The sequence below is a fragment of the Poecile atricapillus genome, chromosome 12, assembly GCF_030490865.1.
Source record: "Poecile atricapillus isolate bPoeAtr1 chromosome 12, bPoeAtr1.hap1, whole genome shotgun sequence".
NCBI classification, from domain to species: domain Eukaryota; kingdom Metazoa; phylum Chordata; class Aves; order Passeriformes; family Paridae; genus Poecile; species Poecile atricapillus.
This window is the reverse complement of record NC_081260.1, coordinates 1,521,608-1,545,004: the sequence shown is the minus strand read 5'-3', so window position 1 is coordinate 1,545,004 and position 23,397 is coordinate 1,521,608. Positions and strand designations below refer to the sequence as shown.

Genomic DNA, 23,397 nt, shown 5'->3' with positions numbered 1-23,397 from the left:
CTCACGTGACCGAGCGCTGGGTCCCGTGAGCGCGGGGGGCGGGACGGGGGCACCGCCACAGGCCCGGGACAGGCCCGGCCACCGCCCCCGGCCCCGCCGAGCCGGGCACCGCCACCGCCTCCGCCCCCGGGCAGCGCCCCCCGACCGCCCCCGGCCAGCGGGCTCACACCGGCAGCGCCTCCCAAGCCGGCCCCGGGCCGCCCATCGCCGCCGGAGGTACCGGGGCGCGGCCCGGCCCGGGGGGCGCGGGCGCTGCGGGGCCGGGGGGCGGCTGCGGGGGATGCCGGGGGAATCCCGGGGGAATCCCGGGGATGGGGCTGCGGGGAATCCCGGGGGAATCCCGGGGGAAGGGGCTGCGGGGAGTCCCGGGGGAATGGAAGGACATCCCGGGAGAAGCGGCTGCGGGGAATCCAGAGGAAAGGGGGCTGCGGAGGGGCCGGGCCGGGGCATCTCGGGAACAACGGAGGTTTCCCGGCCGCAGCCGGAGTTCCCCATGGCCCGGAGCAGGGGGAGGGGAGCTGGAGCTGTGTCAGCGCTTCCCCAGAACCGGGGGTGGGATTGGGGTCGGGATTGGGGCTGGGGCTGGGGCTGGGATTGGGATTGGGATTGGGGCTGGGATTGGGGTTGGGGCTGGGATTGGGGCTGGGATTGGGGCTGGGATTGGGGTTGGGGCTGGGATTGGGGCTGGGGTTGGGGCTGGGATTGGGGTTGGGATTGGGGTTGGGGTTGGGATTGGGGCTGGGATTGGGGCTGGGATTGGGGTTGGGGTTGGGATTGGGGTTGGGGTTGGGGTTGGGATTGGGGCTGGGATTGGGGTTGGGATTGGGGCTGGGATTGGGGTTGGGGTTGGGGTTGGGATTGGGGTCGGCGAGCGGAGCCTGTGCGTGCAGAAAGCTGCGATCCAAGGTGGGCTTCTCTCGGCAGGTGTGTGATGCCAAGCACAGCCATGAAGAAAAAGGTAAGGACGGGGAGGAGGATCCTGCGTTTTCCTTCCCCATCCTCATCCATGGACAGCGTTTGTTGTATCCATCTCTCGGGCTGCGGCTCCGGTGCCTCGGAAGCGTCTCGGAGTCAGCGCTGCATCCTCTGCTGGAGGTGCCAGGCGCTCAGACCGGCTTCTGTCCTGGCCTGGCCATGGGCTGGGTTCATGCAGAGCCTTCCCTGGCTCCTGCTGTTCCCCAGGCGCTGCTGGGGCTGTTGCAAAACCCTCTGCAAAACCCTCTGCAAAACCCTCTGCAAAACCCTCTGCAAAACCCTGTGCACGGCCCCTGCCCAGGGAGGAGGATCTGCTCCAAGCCCTGTCCTGTCCCTGGGGCACCTCCCGGGGTGTCCTGGGAGCCCCAAACTCGCTCAGGGCTCAGGAGGATGAGATTTGACAGGTGGGGAAGGAGCAGCAGCTCTGGGAATCGCAGGGGTGGCTGTATCCCAGCAGGAGCACATCCAGAGCTCTTAAAGGAATATCTGGCTGCTTTTCCGCGGTGAGGTGGGATTGGGTTCCCTGCTTGGCTGTCTGACCCCTTTGCAAGGCCTCTGCAGCCCAAACTTTGGGAATTGGGGCTGGTTTGGGCCGTGCCTCAGAGTGGGATCAAGTTTCTGCTTGGGATTTTGTGCTGGTGCTGTGAAATAAGAGCTTGGCTGTTCCCTGGGATCAGCTCAGGGGGCAGGACAGGACAGGGCAGCATCCTGGGGTGGCCTCCCCAGCCTTCCTGGATGTGGAACAGCCAGGAACTCTCCTTGTTGCCAAACCCTGGAGCCTGTGGGCAGCTTCCCTCTGGCTGGAGCTGCTGCAGGAATGACCTGGGCACGCAGGACTGGGGAGTGAATTCTGCCTTGGTTTTGTCCCGAGGCGGTGGCAGCCCCTGCCCTGCTGTCCCTGGGTGAGGGTGGGAGGCTGGGCAGGCACTGTTTGGGCTCTTCTCCTGAAATCCCTCCTGGATGGGAGACTTGCAGGGCTGCTGCCAAAAGCTGGATTTGGTTTTGTAACTGGAACTTGTTTAACAGCTGGGTTTTGTGAGCAAGGCTGTGTTGGCTGCCACTGATGGGTTTGTTTGCTTTAATTTTTATTTTTAGATCACAATGTAAAGCCTTGCCTGGTGTGACTGTCTCTGATGTGACTGTCTCCCCTCATCCCCACCCCCAGCATTCCCTATTTTTTGGCTGCCTCTCCTTTCCCCTGAGGTCTGCAGGGATGGGACATCATGGAGCCAAGAGTCTCCTCTGGAGAGGTCTCACTGGAGCCATAAAAAGTCTCCCCTGCTCTGGGGACCCTGTCCTGGGCTGTCTCATTTGCTTTTCCCTTTTTTTTTTGGTCTTCTACCTGGAACTGGGAATGTCCCTGGTGTTTGGGGAAAAGAAAACCAGTCATGCTGTGGGAAGAGCAGTATTAGAAGATCTTTAAGGTCCTTCCCAACCTTGTCTGGTTAGAACAGAGTGTTTGGGGTGAAAAAATAGGGGGTGAGGGGTTGTGACAAAACTGTTCCTCACCTTTAACATCCTTTGGTGCCACCAAAGCCAGCAGGTGGGAGGGGCTGGGAATGGGCAGGCAGCTCGTGCTTTTCCTAAGTCCTGTCCATGTTTTTTGAGGGAAGTGTTGGATCTGACCATGGCCCAGTGACCCAGGACAGCAGGGCTGGGATGATCAAGGACAGCAGGGCTGGGGTGTCTGTCCTTCCCACCTGCTCCTCTCTGCCTCTCTGGGCAGCTGGAATTCCCAGCTGGAATGTGTCAGTCCTGTGTTTCGTGCCTTTGGCAATAAGAGGGAGCTGGGAAGGACTCAGTGCTCTGTGGGAGTTCATTTTTTCCTTCTTTCCCTCTCCACAGGTGCTGCTGATGGGTAAAAGTGGGTCTGGGAAGACCAGCATGAGATCCATTATCTTTGCCAACTACATCGCCCGGGACACGCGGCGCCTGGGGGCCACGAGTAAGGAATTCCCGACACAATTCCCGGATCCCAGGGCTCCAACCCCTCATTTGAGGGGCAGGGCCGTTCCCTGCAGCGATCCCCAGCTCGGGTGTGTCCCTGCCGGTCCTCCCAGCTGCCACACCCCGCTGGAGCTTCGGGATCAGCCAGGGACAGGGAGGAAGTGGAGGGAAGGGAAAGGCAGTACTGGGATCGGCTTTGCTGCTTTATTGTTCCATTTTCATCCTCAACTCCCTTTTTTTTTGGGATTAGGAGACAGCCTTTGGTGTAGCTACACCACTCAGAGCCTCCTCTGTGTTGGTGGAACATCCCTGCTGTGTCCAGGGATCTCCATCTGCAATGCCCCCGTGGTTTTGGCAGGATGATGCCCTGGGCTTTAAGAAATGCCTTTCCTTTTTCCCTTTGTTGGGAAAGAGCAAGAAGTGATTCCTCTGGAAGAGGGGGATGAGTTGTTGGGATCTGGTGCTTCTCACTGGGAAGGGCCTGTGAGGATTTAATGTCAGGGATTGGTGTAAATTTCCTCTTTGCCATAAATTTGGCTCTTCCTGAAGTTTACATTCTCAGTGTCCCTGGTTTCTGTTTTTAAGGATGGCTTAAAGCCCTGCAGAGTCATTCCTACGATATCCCAGGGAGTGTGTGATTGAAGGGAAACACTTGCTGCACTTCTCAGGAGAGCAGTGGCCAGGGAGGCCTGAATTCCTCTGGGAAATGCTGTTTTGCTGGGATTTTACAAACTGGGGCTGCTTTGTGAGGAATGCCCATCCCTGGAAGTGTCCAGGGCCAGGCTGGACGGGGCTTGGAGCACCCTGGGAGAGTGGAAGGTGGCAGAGGCTGGAATGAGGGCTTTAATCCCTTCCAAGCCAAACCATTCCATGATTTTGTCCTGATTTCCGTGATTTTTGGCTGCCCAAGCTCTGCCCCAGGTGTGTGGTGCAGTCAGTGAGCTCCTGCTGTCTCTTTGCAGTTGATGTGGAGCATTCCCACGTTAGATTCCTGGGAAACCTGGTGTTGAACCTGTGGGACTGTGGAGGGTAGGTACTGATTATTCCTGGCCTTTTCCAACCTCTGGGGGAGGCTGAGGGGAGTCAGGGATGGAACAGAGTGGATTCTCCTCCCCCTGGAATGAGGGAATGCCCCTTCTCCTGCTGTCCTGAGGTGCTGGAGCTGCTCATCTCCAGCTCCATCCAGGTGGGATTTGTGCAGAGAGGCCATGCTGGAGGTTGATCCTGTGGCTCCTGGGAGCAGCTTTTTCCAAGGAATGCTGTCCCCTCCTCAGCTCCATGGCCTCTGGATCATCTCAGCCATGTTCAGCCAGTGTTAAAGGAGATCTAAATCCCGGGATTTAAGGCTGAACTGATGCTTTGGGTCATGTCCCACCCGTTCCTGCTGCTGTGGGGTTTCACAAACAGCTCCTTAGAGCCAGCCAGGAGCAGCAGGACACGAGGGAAGCTTCAGCTTCCTGTGGGAGTGGGGGGGCTGATGCTCTCCAGGAGCATCCAGCTTTCCTTGGGAACGCTCAGTGGGAATTTCCTTGGGAATGCTCCAGAGTGGGAGCTGCAGTTCCAAATCCCAGCCTTGCCCTCCTGGCAGGAGGCCTTTCCCCCAAAGGCAGGAGCTGCTTTAAAGGGAGTCTCCTGCTCTGCTCCCTCAGCCAGGACACCTTCATGGAGAACTACTTCACCAGCCAGAGGGACAACATCTTCCGCAACGTGGAGGTGCTGATCTACGTGTTCGACGTGGAGAGCAGGGAGCTGGAGAAGGACATGCACTACTACCAGTCCTGCCTGGAGGCCATTCTCCAGAACTCTCCCGATGCCAAGATCTTCTGCCTGGTGCACAAGATGGACTTGGTGCAGGAGGACCAGCGGGATCTGGTGAGGAGCTGGAAGTGGCCGTGGAAATGTTCCTTGTGCCACGTGGGTCACAGCTCAAAGGCAGCCCCTCGGGGCTGTTCCTCAAGGGCTTTCTCAGGTGTTCCCAGAGCTTTTCCTGCCTTTCTTTAAGTGTGTCATCCTAGAATCTGGCAGAGAACAGCAGTGGTGATTTTTGATCTCTTGTCTGGTTCCAGAGCTCCCAGCACACCTTGGCTCCTTCCAACCCAAACAGTTTTGGGATTCTGCAGCAGGACATCCCTGGCCCTGCTGCTCCCTGGGAGGGTTCCTGGCCAGTCCCCTGCTGTATCCCAGAGATCCATCCCATAAATCCAAACAGCAATCCAGAGCGCAGGCAGGAACATTTACACTCAATCCCTAAACTCTCTTTTGTTTCCCAGATTTTTAAGGAGCGCGAGGAAGACTTGAAGCGCCTTTCCCGGCCCTTGGAATGTGTTTGTTTTAGAACTTCCATCTGGGATGAGACACTCTACAAGGTTGGTGCAGCTCCCTCTCCACATCTGCCTTCCCACTTGGAGCAAGAGCAGGAGGAGGATCCCTGTTGATGCTGCTGGTGTGATCAGCTCTGCAGCAGCTGCTTCTGCAGGCTGTCAGTTCAACCCAAATTAACCCTGGGTTTAATTAATTAACTTTAAAAAGTTAGGAGCGTGTGGTAAATATCAGGAACTTGTCAGACAGAAATATTCCCCTGTCATCCCAAATATTCCCCTGGCTCTTGGGAAGGGTGAGGTTGGGCACTGCCCCACACCTGGGTCAGCAGCTGGGCTTGGAAAATCCGAGTGTGGATGAGCACAGATGTTGATCCCAGCACCCCCAGTCCCTCCTGGGCTTGTTCCTGGCCCGTTGGGATAAGGTGGAACTTTGTTGGGATCAGGGATGAGCTGCCAAGTGTCCATCTGCGTGCTGACCTTGCTGAGGATTAAAAATCTCTGGAAACTTGTGTGGGAGAAGGAGACAGAAGCATCCCCAACTTAAACCAGGGATGATTTCAGTCCGTTCAGCAGAGCTGTAGATCCTCTGCCTGCTGGAGCAGAACTGGAGCCAGGGAAGGGCCTCCTCAGATCTGGGCTCCCTCTGGGAGCTGGGAGAAGCTTTTCAGCCCTGCCCAGGCTGTCTGCACCCACAAGGGCCAAAAATCCCTCTGGGGGCACATTTCCCACGAGAGGCTGAGGAGGAGAGGAGCTGATGGGACCTTTGTGTGTCTCCAGGCCTGGTCCAGCATTGTCTATCAGCTGATCCCCAACGTGCAGCAGCTGGAGATGAACCTGAGGAACTTTGCTCAGATCATCGAGGCAGATGAGGTGCTGCTGTTTGAGAGAGCCACGTTCCTGGTGAGTTCCTGGGATGGATTCCCTGGATGGAGCCTCCCTTACCCTCCCCTCTGCTCTGGAGCCAGGCTGGGAGAGCTGGGAATGTTCACCTGGAGAGGAGAAGGATCCAGGGAGAGCTCAGAGCCCCTTGCAGAGCCTGAAGGGGCTCCAGGAGAGCTGGAGAGGGACTGGGGACAAGGGATGGAGGGACAGGACACAGGGAATGGCTCCCAGTGCCAGAGGACAGGGCTGGATGGGATATGGGGCAGGAATTGTTCCCTGGCAGGGTGGGCAGGCCCTGGCACAGGTGCCCAGAGCAGCTGGGGCTGCCCCTGGATCCCTGGCAGTGCCCAAGGCCAGGTTGGATATTGGGGCTGGAGCAGCCTGGGACAGGGGGAGGTGTCAGGTTGGAACTGGATGAGCTTTGAGGTCCTTCAAGCCAACCCATTTTGTGATTCCATGGAAGTTGGGAGGTGCCAGCCCCAGTGCATAATGTCCTGATCCAGGTTTTGGGATTCTGAAAGCAGCCACTGGGACCCTGTGGACCACAGGACCATCCCAAAATTCCCCTGTGCAGCAGCTGAGCTGCTGAGGTTTGGTTGGGGTTTCCTCTTGCAGGCTCTGGGAGTGTTTCATGTCCCCATCGTGATGGGATTGCCCTGAGAATCCCTCTCTGCACAGAGCAGAAACCTTTTGGAGCTTCAAAACCAAACTTTTCACTTCCTTCTGCTGGGGTATTTGAGCTGGACCTGATTTCTCTTGATTTTTGATGTTCTGCAAAGCCAGAGCATGGATGGAGAATCAGCCATGGGATTGTGATGCTTTTCCAGGTCCTTGTGCTCCCAGTCCCTCAGCCAAGGTGCTGGATAAAAGCACTCTTGGTGCTTGTCCATATTCCTGATTGCTGGGCTGGGCTCTTCACACTTTGCACCAAACTCTTGCTGAGCTGAAGGAAATATTTGAATTTTTTTGGAGTGTTTTCCTTGCTGGTGATTTGGAAATGATGGAGGGAATTTGGGAAAGGAGCCATGACTTTTCTTCCTCCTTAAACTATCAGAAACAAACACTTGCCATGCCTGGCAAGTTCTGCTTTTTGACCTTTTGGAGATAATAAATAGTTCCACCTTGGGGTGTGTGACAGTGTGATTGTTACAAGGACATTTCTAACTGAAAGAAATGATCTTTGCTACAAAAATTCTGTGCTTAATTTAAGTGCAATGGTGACTTCTTAAAAAACTCTTCTCTTTTTTCTTTTTTTCCTATATTTAAACATTCCCAGGACTCTCTTCTCCTGAAGGGAAATCTTCCTGTGAAAATCTCTTTGGGAAATCTTACTCTGAAAACCTTATTCTGAAATTCTGTTTAAACTGTACTGAGAAAACCTCATCTGGGAAGTTTAGGAAGGAAATTGAACACTGGGAATTGCACATTTTGAATGTGGCTAAAACTGTGCTTGTGGGAATAATTGGGCAAGTTTAAAAAGTGATGGGTTTAAGGTGGTTAAGGGAAAAAAGAGGGGGGAAAAAAGTCCCTAAAAAATCTGTAAAATGTGGCTCCCTGAATAGAGCAGTTTCACATCCCTCCTGTCACATCCAGAGGGAGCTGATTTGGGAATTGTGAAGAGCTCAGAGCAGCTGGCCTAAGGTTTTGGAGATATTCCTGTCAGCTTTGCTGTGGGGATGGAGCTGTTTGGGCAGGAAATGTGGCTGAGGAAGAAAGGCCTGGGGCCACCAGGGTGGGAATGTTTATGGAGATGTTCTCAAGGATTCTGAAACCCTTCAGGTGCTCTGGGTGTTGGCATCCAGGCACTCAGGGCTGCTCCTGGATCTCTGGGGAGGAAGAAGAGGGAACTGCTCTGAGCTCCCTCTGCTCTGACTGGAGTCATGGAGGAGGAATTCCCAAGGAATCAGCTGCCTTTGAGCTGCTCTTCCTGGGGAGGAACAGCTTGATTTGGCTTTGGGATCACTGCCTGTGCAGGATGGGGAATATCCCAGCAGCACCTTAGGAGGGAAAATCTATCACAGCACTCAGCACATTCCTGAGGTGATGGACACATTTTTTTCCTGTGTTTCCACCCTACTTTTGCATCAGGATTGAAATTGCTGCTGAGGTGAAGCTCTCAGCCCTCACCTGGCCAGATCTGTGCCATCCTTTGTGTGCTGACCCTGCCACTGAGCTCCTCAAAGCCCCACAAGAGCTGCTGTAACCACCTCCCATGATCCAGCCAGCCCAAGGCAAAGGGAATCCTTTCCCTGCTCCCCAGGCATTCCCAGAATTGCTGTGGGAGAGCTGGGCTGGAATCCCTGACTGGCTGTGCCCCTTCTCCAGGTGATTTCCCACTATCAGTGCAAGGAGCAGCGGGACGTGCACAGGTTTGAGAAGATCAGCAACATCATCAAACAGTTCAAGCTGAGCTGCAGGTGAGCTGCTCTCATCAGCACTGGGGAGATCAGGGCTATTCCAGCTTTTCCCAGAGCATCCCAGTTTGACTCCTTGGCAGCTGGAATGCCAGGATGGAATACTGCTGGAAAACAAACAGTTAAATGTTAATTTAACTCCTCCTTTGCTCCTGGCAGGAGAGGTTTGGTGCTGTTTTATTCCAGGCCTTTTTCTCCTGGATCAGAGGAATTCCTGGGCTGAACTGATCAAAAGTGTTTCTCTTGGAAACTGGGAATGGCAGCTGGAGAGCTCTGCTCATCCCCTCAGGGCTGGCTGGGGAGGACAGGGCTTGCAGACACTGTTTATCCCTATTTTCAGTGGAAAAGTGGGAAGCTTGGCTTTGCACAGCCCCAGGCTCCACAGTCAGGTTAATCCTGAGGGTGTGTGGAGCTGGATAGGATGGAGAAGTTTCTCAGGGGGGTTACAGATGTTCAGATGTCTTCAGGTATTCCCATTTTATGCTTATTTCTGCTGCTCAAACAGAGTGTCCAGCTGGGAATGGAATGGCTGAGCCCTGGTATCCACAGGGAGCAGGCCTGGTCAGGGGGGTTGTGTCTGGAATTTCCTTCATTTAATGCACAATTTAATCAGCTGATATTGATCTCATTTGGCCCAAAGCTGAGGAATTTTGCCTTTAAAACCAAGCCCAGCCAAAGCCCTGCTGTAACCACACCTTGCTAAGTGGGAATTCCAGCTCCTCCTTGTTCCCAACAGCTCAGATCAGGGATTTTGGCCATGTGGGCACAAAAGCTCTTCATTCACTCTTTTTTTCCCTCTTTATTTCCTTATTTTTCAGTAAGCTGGCAGCCTCTTTCCAGAGCATGGAGGTCAGGAACTCCAACTTTGCTGCTTTCATTGACATCTTCACCTCCAACACCTACGTGATGGTGGTCATGTCAGACCCCTCCATACGTGAGTCAGAGCCAAGAGAAACCTGCTTGGGACAAAAAACAAACCAGAAAAACCTCAAAAAAAGTGAAATTAGTCCAGCTTAGACCATATTTCTCTTGGAAAATGAGTTTTTAGTTACAGGAAGTTATTAAGAGAGAGGGGTTGTGGGGGTAAGCAGGACCCAGCAGAGGTGGTGGCACAGCTGAGCTGCTGCTGCTGTCACAGGGAGCCACCAAACCAGACCTGGATGAGCAGGTCGTGCCTAAAACCTATTTTGGGCAGTTGGGAGCTGGCAGCCCCGCTGGTTTTTGGGGAGGAAGCAGAGCTGGCTCATGTTTGGGTGTGCTCTGGCTGCCTGGGCTGTCTCGGGTGGACAGGCTCTAATTTTAGCAGCATCTATTTATCCCAAGGAGGAGCTGCAGCAGTGCCAGCCCGCAGCCCCTGGGAGCAGATCCCTGTTTACACAGCTCCTGGAATTGCTGCTGGGAGCTCAGGGGCTCCAGGGACACTGCCCAGGGCCTGCTGCTGTGGTTTCCCTGCCCTCCTCACTTTGGGAATTAGGGATCCTGGGCATTGCTGGGCTGGGGAGCAGCTCTGGGATGAGCAGCTCATCCTGGGAGAGGCTTTTCCTCATGTTCTTCTGGGATCAGCAACAGCCCAGACCTACCCACATCACATTTGCCCAGACCTTCCCACAGTAAATTCTGCCCAGACCATTCCATGCTGAATTTTTCCCAGACCTTCCCATGTTTAATTTTTACCCATCCCAATTACATCTTGCCCAGACCATCCCACATCAAATTTTGCCCAGACCTTCCCAGATCAAATTTTGCCCTGACTATCCCACACTGAGTTTTACCCAGACCATCCCACATTCAGTTTTACTCAGGCCTTCCCACATTTAATTTTGCCCAGATCAAATATTTCCCAGATCTTCCCCCACTGAATTCTACCCAGACCATCCCACATTAAATTTTACCCAGCCTTTCCCACCCTAAATTTTTCCCAGCCCATCCCACTGTGGATTTTGCCTGGTTTGGGAGCAGCAGGGTGCACCCAGACCCTGCAGACAGAGCTGTTGAGGCCAGGCAGCCCTGAGGACGTGGTGGTTCTCACCCTTTTTAACTTCTTTTTATCTCCCCTGTCCCTTTTCCTTCGCAGCTTCCGCAGCCACGCTGATCAACATCCGGAACGCCAGGAAACACTTTGAGAAGCTGGAGAGGGTGGATGGACCAAAGCACAGCCTGCTCATGCGCTGATCCCAGGCACTGGGGCTTTGGGGGGAGAAAAAACAGATCGGGACTACTTCTTTTTAGGAGAATCTAACACTGTCCATGTCTTTGTTGGGCTTTGAAATGAGTGTGCTGCTTGTTTTTTCTCCTTATCACATTGGACACTAGAGCTGGATCTGCTGTGGACCTTCCCGGAATTTCCCTGGCACGGGAGGGTCGGGAAGGAGGCAGGACAGGTGATGTGGCCGCAGGGGGTGTGGCAGAGCCCTCGTGGATTCGTGGCTCCGGGTGATGGGATGTTTACTGTATCCTTGGAGGGTTGCTAGAATAAGTTTATAAATTTCTCCTCGTCTTCAGTCATGGAAATAAATTTTTGCTACCAGGGGTTTCAGATCCGAGAGCTTTGCAAAGTGGGTTTGCTTTCTCCCAAGTCCCGGGGCAGCTTTGGGAAGCAGAGCTGTAGGAGCTGCATGTTGGTGGTTTTGGGGGGGATTTGGCTGAAAGGCGTTCCAGAGTTTCACTGGGAATCGCTTGGCAGCATCTCCCTCCCTTTTTTCTCTCTTGCTGCATCAAATTACTGTGTAAAAAAGGGTGTGGTGCCTCCGTGCCTGGCTCTTCCCTGCATCCCTGCCCACACAGCCGCTGGGAGGGGAGAAATCCACCGGGACGAGTCGGAGGAGTGGGAAAGAGGAGCTAAAAGGGCTGGAGAACCTGGGGGCTCCACACAAAAGCTCCCAGCCCTGCTCCATCCTGGAATTCAACAGCCGCGTCTCGCACCGCCCACCCGGCAGCTGCCGTGCCTCGGGCTGGGGGGATTCCAGTGGGAATCATCCCCGTGGGAGAGGGGCTGTTCCCAACGGGAGCCTCGAATGGGCTGGGTGCCTGGCTGAGGTTGTGTTTGCCGGGATGCAGGTGTGGAATACGTGGAGTGGGAATCGCGGACACAACCGCTGTTCCCCCAAGGAGCTGGGATCAGACCCTGCTGGGAATGTCACAGCTTCCCACACTCCCACCCTGCCCTGGGAGCGAGGTGATCCGGGTGTTGAAGCCTCTGGAATATCCCATCCCAGTGGGAAGGGCTTCAGGAGAGGCTGCAGCTCCAGATGTGGGCAGGAATGCTGCCTCATTGCCATGGTGACAGGGGTTGCCTCTGGGTTTCCTCAGGGATGAAACGGCAGCACTGGAATTGGGGTGATGTCAAAGGGGGAATGTGGGGTGGGGGGCAGGTGACAAAGGGCTGGGAGGGACAAGTGGCCGGAGCTGTCAGGAGCCAAATCCTGGCTGGGCTGGAGCCTCCTGGGGTAGTGACCCAGTGGGGTTGGGGTAAAGTTCTGCTCTTCTCCCGCTTCAGATCCCTTTTCCTGAAGTGCATGGATTGGGGGGCTCTTTGGGAATCAGCCTGGTCCTTTTGCTGTGGCCAAGGTGCCACTGTGCTCGTTGAGTGACAGCCTGTGACAAACACGGGTGGCTGTGCCAGAGCACCTGCCCTGCCTGCTCCGATGGCCCCGTTGTGTCCTTTGTCCCTTCCCAAAGCAGATCCCAGGCCTTTTTGGGAGCCTGGGCTTGGTGGCTGCTCTGGCTCCTTCCACTCCAAGCAGGGAGGTTTGGGGATCAGGCTCAGCACCTTCATCCCACCTTCTGGAAAACTCTTCCTGCTTTTTCTGGCACCTCCTGCCCCCAGAAAAAAAGAATAAAATATTGATGCCTGCTCCAGATGTTTCTCACACAAACATCATCCCAAACCCGGATGAGGTAGCTGTGATCCAGCCTTTTCCTTCAGCACTTGACCTTGGAATGAGGAGAAACTTGATGCCATGTGTCACTGAGGTCCTGCAGAAATCCCCCCTTGGCCCAGTTCCTGTCCCCTTGGAGCTGCTGTGGGGCCTGGGATGAGTTCCCTGGGACAGCCGTGCTCCCTGGGGTTGTCTTGGAGCTACTTCCAGGTTTTTTTGACCATTTATTTCTTGCTTTGGAGCATGGATGGCTCCAGTGGCATCAGCAACAGGATGTGCTGTTTAGGGTCAGCAATTCCTGAGGGTCTCCCCGGGGGATGCTTCCACTTGTTTTTGCTCCTTAGTGGCACAGAATTGTCCCTGAGAGCTGCTGGGGGGGATGGACACGGGGCTGTGGTGGCCACACGCTGCTCTGCAGCTGGGACCAGCTCCTCCAACACATCCAGGGGGTCATGGATACTCCAGAGTCACCCTGAATTGTCACTGCTGAACTGTGGCTCATGGACACCTCCTGAGGAGCATCCACAGCATTCCCTGCCCAGGGTCCAACCCCTCCTGCCCAAATCCATCCTTGGGACAGCAGCAGAGGGGACCTCGGGGGAACCCCTGCTCTGCTCTCCCCTCTCTTCTGGGGGTTTTGGGAGGTCACCTGTGCCTGCTGTCGGTCCTTCAGCTCGGTGACATCAGGGTGGGGGTGCCTTTGGGTGCAGGGCCCGCTCATCCCCCAAAAGCTGGCCCCCAAAATCTCCCCAGGGGAGGTTGGCCGAGGGAAGGTCCCTACCTGAGCCTTTCCTGGGTGTTTCCTGAGGAGAAGAAGCGTTTTTTTGCCAAAAGGAGGTCGGTTTGGTCCTGGTTGAGGTGTGGTGGCTTGGCAGAAGTGCGGGGGATCACAGGGTCACTCTGCACCCCTGGATAAACTCTGTGTCATGCCTTGGTGGCCATGACCTGCTCCTGGAGTCACCTCTGGCAGGGACATCGTGAGCAGGGGACACCTGGCTGAGTCCCCATCCCCAGGATTTCCCATCCCTGGGGATGAGGTCAGGGCTGGGGATGGGGGTCCTGCATTTGGGGGGTTACGGGGTGATTAACCCAGCCTGGTCCTGCCCCTTGCACACCCAACGCAGGGTGGCCATCCGGGGACATCTCAACACTGGGGACAGCCCGAGGCTGGGGACGCAGCGCTGGGAGCAGCCAGGTCCCCTTGGGACGCTGGAAAAGTATTGGGATGAGCGGGGGGTGGATTCCCACTGGCAGCTCCAGGCCAGGGGCTTCCCCAGACCCCCCCAGGAAGGGACCAGGGGACCCCCAAACCCGCCCGTGGTTGCAGCCCCTTGCAGAGGCTCCCCCAGCTCTGCCAGGACCACCCTGGGGGACCCCACATGTTCGGGGGGGCTTTACCTGTGTGGTGAGGGGGGCTCGGGAGGCAGAGATTGGCTCCCGTGGGTGCTCGGATTTGGGGGTGCTCCACGCCCCTGTGGATGGGGGTGCAGGGGGACCACAGGACCCCAAATGGGGGGGTCTCTGCTCCCCCTCATCACTGCCACAAGGTGCCCAGCCCAGCAGCACCCCCCACCCCTGTTTTGGGGCTCCCTCCGTGTGGAGGGGGTGTGAGCAAATTGGGGGTCCACCCCCCCTCCCCCAAATCCTGCGCGTTCCCATGGCAACGCCGGATGCGAGGGGAGCCGCCCATTGGCTGCCGATGATGTCACCTCAAAGGCGGGGCACCCCCCCCCAAAAAAAAAGAGGGTGGGGGAGGGGAACTCCGCCCTACGCGGCCCCTCCCCGCCCGTGGGGGCCCCACCCCGCCCCACCCGGCACCGCCCCGGGGGCAGCGGCGGCGGCGGCGGCGGCCGGGGATGCGCTCGGAGGAGGCGCGGGGGCCGGTGCGTGGGGCCGGGGGCGCGGCGGGGGCCGGGGGGGCGCTGGGGGGGCGCGGGGAGCGCGGGGAGCGGCGGGGGGAGAGGGAAGGGAGGGATGGAGGGGGAGGGTCCCGCGCCCCTCACCCCGCGTCCCCTCAGGCCTCCCCTCCCCCCCTCGCCCCCTCACGCGGGGGTCGCGCGTGGGGTGTGTCCCTCCCCCCCCCGTCCCGTGCGCCGCGTGCGCTTCCGGGGAGGGCGCCCCCCCGCGGCTGGGAGGTCCCAGCGGGCGGCGGCCCCGCCCTTCCCTCCCCCTCCCACGCCCTTTGCTCTTAAAGGGCCAGACCCCGATCGGGCTCCGGACCCCCCCCCCTAACCCACGGGCAATCCTCCCCACTCTGTATTCCCTCCGTGCCTCCCCTTTTCCCCCGCCGTATCCCGAGCGGCCGCTGGCGGAGGGTGGAGCGCGGAGGAAATTCCACGGGGGGGTGTGGCGGCGGGGTGTGACCCCCCCACGCCCACGGGTGGGGGACCCGCGGCGGGGGGAGAGGGTGGGGAGACGCAGGGGACAAAGCGGGGGTGGGGGTGGGGGGTTGTGGAAGGCGTTTTCCCACGCTCCCCCCGCCCCCGCCCAAGGTCACCCGAAATCCCTCCTTAAGCTATTTAGGGCTAAAAGCGGGGGGCACTAATTATGGCACTAATTATGGCCGGGGTGTTGGGGACATGAAGTGTTGAGAGGGGTGCACAGCACCCCCAGATCCGTGGGTCTGAGGAGGAGCCCCCCCGAGCTCCACTCCGCACTCCTGGCTGAGTTTGGGGTGCACCAGGCTGAGGACAGAGGAATTCAGTTCACCCATTAATGGGGAGGGGGTGTCACCAGTGGCGGAATTTGGGGGACAACGAGCCCCACCCCCGCCCACTCGCTGCCCCATTCCGCACCTCCTACCCCCGCGGGGCTTTGGGGTGCAAGGGACACCCAAATTTGGGTAGGGGAGGGTCCCACAGGTGAGGACGGAGCGTCCCTTTTAATCCCCCCCTCCAATGAACCTGTTTGTGGGGACCCCCCCGGTGTGAGGGGCTGGTTCTGGGGGGCTCTGGGGGGACATTGGGGTCCCCAGGAGCGGGGGACAGGTGGGTGTCCATCCGGGGGTGTCCCCTGGTGTGTTTTTGGTGGGGGTCTCTCTGGAGGGGTTGCTTTGAGGACCTGGGGATGTGTTTGGGGGGGTCCATGACTGAGCGTGGGGTGTTTGAGGGGTGTCTCTCCTTGTTGGGCGGGTGTTTTGGGGGTCCTTGGATTTGGGAAGGGGGGCTATGGGGGCCCCTACCTGAGAGCGGAGGTGTTTTGGGGGTGCTGGTAGTTTGTGAGTGTGTGAGGGGGGTGTTTTGGGGGTCCTTGGCTGATGATGGGGGTGTTTGGTGGAGTCCCTGGCTGAGTGTGTGTGTTGGGGAGGGTCCCCCCAATATCTGCATCCTGGGGGGAGGTCTCTGTCTCTGTTTGGGGGTGTAACCTGTGTTTGGAGAGGGCTCTGTGTGCTGGGGGGACCCCAGGTGAGTGGGTGGGTTCTGGGGAAGGGGGAATGGCTCTGGCTCTTTTTGGGGTGTGTTTAGGGGGGCTCCCGGCTGTACCTGGGGGGGAGCCCATGGTGATACGTGAGGGGCTGGGTTTGGGGGTTCCGTGGCCCCGTGCGTGTGTTGGGGAGGTGCTTTGGGGGGGTCCAGTTTTATGGGGACGGGGAATTCGGGGCACTGTGTGTGAGCGGGCGGTTCCGTGCCGGTGCCGGGGGGGTTCGGTACCGGGGACTCTGTACCGGTATCGGGAGGGTTCTGTACCGGGGACTCCGTGCCGGTATCAGGGGGTTCGGTGTCGGTGCCGGGGGGTTCGGTACTGTGGACTCCGTGCCGGTACCGGGAGGATTCGGTGCCGGGGACTCCGTGCCGGTATCAGGGGGTTCGGTGCCGGTGCCGAGGCCCCTGTGCCGGTGCCTTGGGCTCGGTGTCGGTGCCGGGAGAGTTCGGTACCGGGGACTCGGTGCCGGTATCGGGGGGGTTCGGTGCCGGTGCCGAGGCCCCTGTGCCGGTGCCTTGGGCTGGGTGCCGGTGCCTTGGGCTGGGTGCCGGTGCCTTGGGCTCGGTGCCGGTGCCGGGGTGCGCCGTAGCCGCCGCCCCCCCGGGCGGGGCCGGGCCGTGTGCGCGGGGCGCGGCGCTGGGTGTGGCGGGGCGGGGCCGCCGCGCGAGGCCGGTGCGTGGGGGCTCGGCGGGCGGGGACGGTCCCTGCGTGGGCAGGTACGTGCGGGGGTCCCGGGGCAGCGCCGGGGGGTCCCGGGGCAGCGCGGGGGGTGACGAGGAGCTCGTTCGGGCAGGGGATCCCCCGTGCCGGGTGCCCCCACGCGTGCCCCGGCACCCAGAGCGAGGTGCGGTGAGGTCGGGGGGGGGATCCCACTTGTCCCTCGGTCGTGTCGCGGTCCCGCGGGGGCGCAGCGCCGGCCGTGCCGCGGGTGGGGCCGTGCCCGGTGCCTCCCGCGGGGGCCGGGCCGGGCCCTTTAAGAAGCTCCACCCGCGGCCGAGCCCAGGTGGAGCCGCGGGGCCCTTCGCACCTCGGTGGGCGCGGGGGGGAGATGGTGCTGCGGGCGGCGGGGGGAGCTGCGGGCGCGGCGGACACGCGTGGGAGCCCCGCGGGTCAGTGCGTGAGTGACCCCGGCCGGGGGGGCGCGGGCCGGGGGGGGGGGGGAGGGCACGGCCCCTTTAAGGCGCGGGGGGAAGAAGCGGGGCGGGGCCGCCACCGCCCCGCGCGGGCCACGCCCCCGCCACGCCCCGCGCGCGGGGGGCGGGGCCGGGCCGGCACAAAGGCGCGGGCGGGGGGGCGGGGCCTGCGGTTCCCGCCCTCGGCGCGCGCCGCGGCCGCCGTGAGGGGCCGGGCGGGGCCGTGAGGGACGGGCGGGCCCGGCCCCGCCTCAGGGCACGGGCGGGCCCCGCCATGCCCGGCCCGGCGACCCCCGAGTGGCCCCACGCCCCGCCGGAGCCGCCCCGAGGCGCCGCCCCGGTCGGTTGGTTGGTGAGAGCCCGTTAAAAAAACCCCTTCGCCCCCGCCCCGTGCCTCAGTTTCCCTGGCTCCTCACGGACTGCGGGTCTCTTGCAGGGCCAGGGGAAGGCGACGCCCGCCATGAGCTCGTCGGCGCTGCTGGCTGAGGGCCCCCTCGACCCACCGGTGCTGCTGGCCGACATCAAGACGGAGCCCCCCGAGGAGCTGCTGGCCAGCGACTGCAGCCAGCCCCAGGCCGAGCCCGTCGATCTCTCCCTCAATAAATCCAAGGTGGCTCCAGCCTCGGCCCCGCCGCCACCGCCCCCCACCTCGGTCCAGTCTTCCCCCATGCTGGTGGCTCCCCCGGTTCCTGCTCCCACCACCGTGTCCATCCCGCCCTCCGGTCTCAGCTCCACCTCGGCCATCCCAGCTGTTCTCTCACCCGGCTCCATCCTGGCCTCCACGCAGGGCAGCGGCGGGCAGCAGATCCTCCACGTCATCCACACCATCCCCTCCGTCAACCTGCCCAGCAAGATGGGCAACCTGCAGACCATCCCCGTGGTGGTGCAGTCCCTCCCCGTCGTCTACACCACCGTGCCCACGGACGGCGTCACCGCCATTACCGTGCCCCTCATCGGGGGGGACGGCAAGAACGCTGGCTCTGGTAAGGGCACCTGGGGGGAACCTTGGGATCTGGGGGGTGGAGGGTGTCTGTCCTGCCTCCTGGAGGGGCACCCTTGAAGGGGATCTTGTTTTTCAGTGTGGACTGTCCCTGGCACCACCACGTGCCACTTTGATACAAAGCCCCTCTGCCCCCAGCTTGTGCCCCCCAGGGGACATGGGGAGGGCAGGGACACACAGGGCATGGCACTGCCTGTCCTCCACCCATCCTGCTGCTGGCAGCCTGCCCTGCCCTTCCCACTGGCTGCCTGCTGCCAGCAGCTCTGGTTTCAGCTCAGCTGCTCCCTGTGCCCCCCACAATCCCTTTTCCCAGGACATTCCCAGCTTCCCACCTCATCTGGGGTGGGGGGCCTGGATCTGCCCTGCTCTGGGCAGGAGCAGGCAGCCAAAAGCGGTTCCCCCAAGCTGTTTCCTCCCTTTGGGGGTTCTCCATCTGCCCGGTTGGGTTTGGTTCTCTGGAGGGACAGTCAGTGCCTGGAGCACTGCAGGAGCAGGGGGAAGGCTGAACCCCTGATGTGGGGTGGAGTGTTTTTGGGGGGATGTCTCTGTTCTGTGCTCACCCCTTGCCTCTGTGTGCCCTAAAGCTTTCCTTTCCCGGACCCCTCCAGTGAAAATGGACCCTGGCTCCGTGTACCCCATGGACATGAACAGCGACAGCGAGGACAGCGCCTCAGAGAGCGGCCCAGCACCTTTCCAGGACCTCCAGAGAGAGTGAGTCTCCTCCTGCCTGTGCCTCCCCACCCTTTATCCCCCTGAGCCCCCCGGGAGCTCCATGGCTCCGGGCTGTGGCTCCAGCTCTCCCTGCTCCCGGCAGGCCGGCGGCGAGGGGGCCCAGAGCCGATTCCCCGGACCTGAAGAAGCGGCGCATCCACCAGTGCGACTTTGAGGGCTGCAATAAAGTCTACACCAAAAGCTCCCACCTCAAAGCCCACCGGAGGATACACACAGGTAGGGCTGGGGTTGGTGTCCCCGGATTCCCCGTGGGCTGGGGGAGGAGTGGTGGTGCTGTGTTCCTGGGCAGAGGGGTGGCCCTTTGGGAGTGCTGGCTGGGCGTGCTGAGGGATTCGCCGTTTGGAATTCCTGTGAGGGGTTTGTTGTGGCAGCGCTGACCCCTCGGTGCTCCCCTGGCACAGGCGAGAAGCCCTACAAATGCACGTGGGAAGGCTGCACCTGGAAGTTCGCCCGCTCGGACGAGCTCACCCGGCACTTCCGCAAGCACACGGGCATCAAACCCTTCCGCTGCTCGGACTGCGACCGCAGCTTCTCCCGCTCCGACCACCTGGCCCTGCACCGCCGGCGGCACGTCATGATGTGAGCGGTGCCCGCCGGGCTGGGCCGCGCCGGGAGCCGGCAGCGCCTCCCTCCCTCCATCCATCCATCCCCACCCCGCGGCTCCTGCGGGGCGGGGACTGCGGGAGCGCCGGGGCCGAGCCGCGCCCGCTGCAGGAGCCCCGCCGGCACGGGACGGCAAACAATGGATTCTGGACTGCTGCCCCTTCTCTCCTGTACCCAGTTGTTTTTCTTCCTGGGTTTGTCCTCGCCTGGAGGCTCCTTGGCTCCTCACCTGGAATGCACCCAGCAGCTGCCTCAGGCTCTTCAGCCCCTCGTGTGTGCTCCCTGTCCTGTGCCCCTCCCAGTGCCAAAATCTGGGAGCCGTGGTGAGGACGGGGGCAGGGGGTGATGTGCCCTCGTGGAGAAGCTGTTGGCCATTCCCTCTCCATCCCCAGACTGTCCCAGCAGGAGAGGGGACATCGCCTCTGTGCGTGTCCCTCAGCGCGTGCTGGGCTTCATGGGAAGTGCTGGGGGCACAGAGAGCCAGGAGGAAAAGAGGAATCAAGAAGGGGGGAAATGCAACCCAACAATGACCCACAAACAAGACCATCACAACCACAAAAAGGGAAACTTTGTGGAACATGGAACTTCTATTTTATGGAATTCTACGAGGGGGTGGGACAGGGTGGGGGGACGAGGGCCAGCAGCTCTCGGGTTTTTTGGAAGACTCTGGGCCACTTGAAGTGTTTCTAAGTTAAACCAGCGGCTGTGGCCACACGCTTTGCTTTTTAATCATGGTTTTTGTGGAGTGTTTCTTCCATCCCCCTTCAGCCAGTCCCCTGGTTGCTGGGAGGGTGTCAGGATTTGGGGTGGGATGCTGTGAGCTGCTGTGTGATGGGGACCACGACACCTGCCATGCTCAGGGCAGTCCCTGTGGGGGCTTGGGAGAAGCTGCCCAGACTCCCCCTGAGCTCTGGGGACACTTCAGGGACCTGTGACCCCTGAGAACAACTCACAGCTGCTTGGGAAAGTGCTTTTCCTCAGCTTCCCATCCACCAGCCAGGGTGTGCCGTGGGCAGAGCTCGTCCCTGGCCTGAGCTGCGGGCCTGGGGCAGAGGGGCTGGAAATTCCCAGGTGGGGAATATGTGTTCAAATAGATTCATGGTAAGAGGCACTGTAGAAATACCATGGATTGGCCTGGTCAGGGTGAGGATGTCACCTTCCCAAGGGGACAGGGACAAGGCAGAGCTGTTCAAGGCATTCTGTGTCCAGAGGATGGACCAAGGGGCTCCCAGTGCCCTGAGCTGGATGAGCAGCTCCCTGAGCTTGTGCAGGATCTGCTATTCCAGCTGGATCCCTCCAAATCCCTGTGGGACCTGCTGGGATTCATCTGAGAATCCTCCAAGAGTCGCTGATGCCATCACAAAGCCTCTCTTGATCATTTTCAATGGTCTTGGGAATCCAGGAGGTCCCAAGAAACTGGGGACTGTTGTCCTGATTCTGACCCCAGAGCCCACAGTCTCACTTCAGTGCCCAGTAAAATAATGGAAAAGATTATTCTGGGAAGCATTAGAAAACACCTGGAGGACAACACACTCATTGGTCACAGCTCCATGAGTGGAAAGTCCTGCTTGTCCAACCTGATTTCCTTCTGCAACAGGGTATCCCACCTGCTTGATCAAGGAAAGGCAGGAGATGGAATTTTTTTGGACTTCAGCAAAGCTTTTGATCATGTCTTTCTCAGGGTCCTTCTGGACAAAATATCCAGGCCACAGCTGGATAAACACATCCTGGGATGGGGGAGCAACTGGCTCACGGGGTGACACCAGCCTGGCACCTGTCATTTACTGGGGTTCCACAGGGCTCCAGCCTCATCCCAGTTCTCTTCATCATCCTGGTGAACAACCCAGATGCAGGGCTCCAAGGAATATAAGGGAAAAAAAAAATCTCTAAATTCTTCAATTGAAGCTTTTTGGGGATTTTTGCATGAAAGCAAAAAAAAAAAAAAAATCCCAGAGAGAAAAATTACAAAGAAAAGATATGAATACTCCTTGCAGAGATGAGAAAAAAAAAAAATCATACTTTTGGAGAGTTTGGGAATTCTGTCACCTTTTGAAGGGCCCCGTGGCACTGCCTGGGCTCGGCTGAGGGTGGAGCTGCTTAAAGGGCCTGGCCCAGCCCCCATGGGAGTCACTGAGGGACAACCGGGGACAACCGGGACCCCCAATCCCCCCGTGCTCTGTGCTGGGTCCCGGGGCACTCATGGGACCCCAAAGCAGCTCCTCGTCACCCCCGGCACTGCCCAGGAACCCCCGGGACCCCTGAGCTCTCCTGCACGTACCTGTGGGCACCCTCAGGGGTGTCACTGGGGTGCTGGCACCCCAGCCAGAGCCCGAGGGTCCCTTGGGGGGCACAGGGTGCTGGCAGTGAGGGTCAGGGCCGGGGGGTTCTTGGGAGCTGCCCTTTGGGGGGACAGGGCGCTCTTTGGGGGTACCGTCACTCTGTGTTAAGGTTCAGGGTGGTGCTTTGGGGCACTCTGTGCTCGGCCTTTTGGGGATGCTGGCAGGCAAACCCGTGCTCGAGGGGACCCTCCTGTCCTTGGTCCCCCAAGTTGGGTTATGGGGTGTATGGGGTGTATGGGGTGTATGGGGTGTATGGGGTGTATGGGGTGCAGCCCAAAGCCGGCCGGGCCGCGCTGCTGTCACCGCTGGCAGCGCTCGGGCACCCGGTGGCGCCAGCGGCCCGCGCTGGGCCAGGGCTGCCCGAGCATTCCCAGGGATTCCCGATCTTTGGGAATTTCCCTGGCGGCCGCTGCGGCAGCGCTGATCCCTCGGTGCTCCCCTAAAAGCTCCCGTGAGAGGCTGCACTGGAAATGCCGCAAGCCCAGGGGCATCAAACCTTCCGCTGCTCGGGCTGCGGCCGCGGCTTCTCCCGCTCCCAGCGCCCTCGGCAGGGACTGCTGGCACAGGGCTGGGCAGTGGGAACAGGGACACAGCCCCAGATCCCGGGAGGAGCTGCAGAGGCTCGGGGATCACACAGGATCCTGTGTCAAATGCCCGTGACAAAGGGACATCGATGTGCGGGCATCACCCTGTGGCTGGAGAAGATGCCGAGGTCCTGCCACACAGGCAGCAGGTGCCCACCCCTCCTCAGGGGCTGGAATCACCATCCCAGGGGCTGGAATCGCCATCCCAGGGGCTGGAATCGTTATCCCAGGGGCTGGAATCGCCATCCCAGGGGCTGGAATCGTTATCCCAGGGGCTGGAATCGTTATCCCAGGGGCTGGAACCGCCATCCCAGGGGCTGGAATCGCCATCCCAGGGGCTGGAATCGTTATCCCAGGGGCTGGAATCGCCATCCCAGGGGCTGGAATCGCCATTCCAGGGAGCCCAGGCTGTCCTTCCAGCCCCCTCTCCTGGGTGAAGCCCTGATTGCTCTGAGCAGAGACCCCCACCCACATTCCCGGAGCCATTTAAGCTCAGCCTGGGGCCTCCAGCTCCTCTCTGTGCTGGAGCTGTCTCAGCCCTTTCCACGGACACCCCTGGCTCTCACCTTGGACCTGCCCCATCCCTGTGACCCAGGACTGTCCTGCAGCTTGTGCCAAGGGCAAGGTGAACTCCGGGGAGGGCTGTGCCATCCCTGTTCTGGGGCCAGGTGAGCTCCAGCAGAGCCCCTCGGTGGCTGCCAGATCCCGTGGCATGAGGGACACATCCAGCTCCACATCCCCTGGGAATTCTCCAGAACCTGTGTGGGATTGGGACCCTATGGCACAGTGGGGACAATCCAGCTCCACATCCCCTGGGAATTCTCCAGTGCCTGCAGTTGTGCTTGGTGGGAGCCCAGAAACGCCTCCCGGTTGTTTTCCAGGCTTGGCAAATGCCCAAGGCTGGATTTTGGGGAAGAAAAGGCTGACACCATCCTCTTTGTCCTGGAAACTCAGGCCTCAGGCCCTTTTGCTTCCTCACCCTCCTCCTCTCCCGGGAATGCCTGAAGGAGCTGCTCCATGTCCCCGCCGGGGGCTGTGGTGCCTCCCAGTGCTCCCTCACAGCCCAACTGGGGGCACTGGGGGTGTCCCCGGGGCTCTTTCCCCATCACCCACCCGCACTCTCCCGTGGCTGGGAGAGGAATTTCACAATCCCAAAACTGCTTCCC

At 59.7% G+C, this 23,397-nt stretch overlaps 2 protein-coding genes and 1 long non-coding RNA gene across 9 annotated transcripts in view; 2 read left to right on the top strand and 1 right to left on the bottom strand.

Moving 5' to 3' along the window:
- LOC131583659 (uncharacterized) overlaps window positions 1–23,397 on the bottom strand; it is a 124,196-nt gene that overhangs the window by 98,838 nt on the left and 1,961 nt on the right. The window lies entirely within an intron of this gene.
- On the top strand, window positions 27–11,082 carry LOC131583658 (ras-related GTP-binding protein A). Its single transcript, XM_058848022.1, has 10 exons — window positions 27–216; window positions 925–958; window positions 2,821–2,920; window positions 3,885–3,951; window positions 4,572–4,794; window positions 5,193–5,288; window positions 6,021–6,143; window positions 8,451–8,542; window positions 9,358–9,473; window positions 10,614–11,082. Exons 2-10 carry the CDS (start codon window positions 932–934, stop codon window positions 10,709–10,711), a joined length of 942 nt encoding a protein of 313 aa, XP_058704005.1. The 5' UTR covers window positions 27–216; window positions 925–931; the 3' UTR covers window positions 10,712–11,082.
- Window positions 14,234–21,140, top strand: KLF8 (KLF transcription factor 8). Of its 7 annotated transcripts, none has more exons than XM_058848013.1 (5): window positions 14,234–14,300; window positions 17,410–17,956; window positions 18,558–18,684; window positions 18,788–18,921; window positions 19,107–21,131. In XM_058848013.1, the coding sequence occupies exons 1-5, from the start codon at window positions 14,274–14,276 to the stop codon at window positions 19,286–19,288; spliced, it is 1,017 nt and encodes a 338-aa protein (XP_058703996.1). In that variant the 5' UTR covers window positions 14,234–14,273; the 3' UTR covers window positions 19,289–21,131. The 7 variants fall into 7 exon arrangements, with proteins under 7 accessions (XP_058703996.1, XP_058703997.1, XP_058703998.1 ...); XM_058848014.1 differs by lacking the exon at window positions 14,234–14,300 and adding an exon at window positions 16,445–16,556 and having other exon boundaries at window positions 19,107–21,129; XM_058848015.1 differs by lacking the exon at window positions 14,234–14,300 and adding an exon at window positions 16,833–16,949 and having other exon boundaries at window positions 19,107–21,130.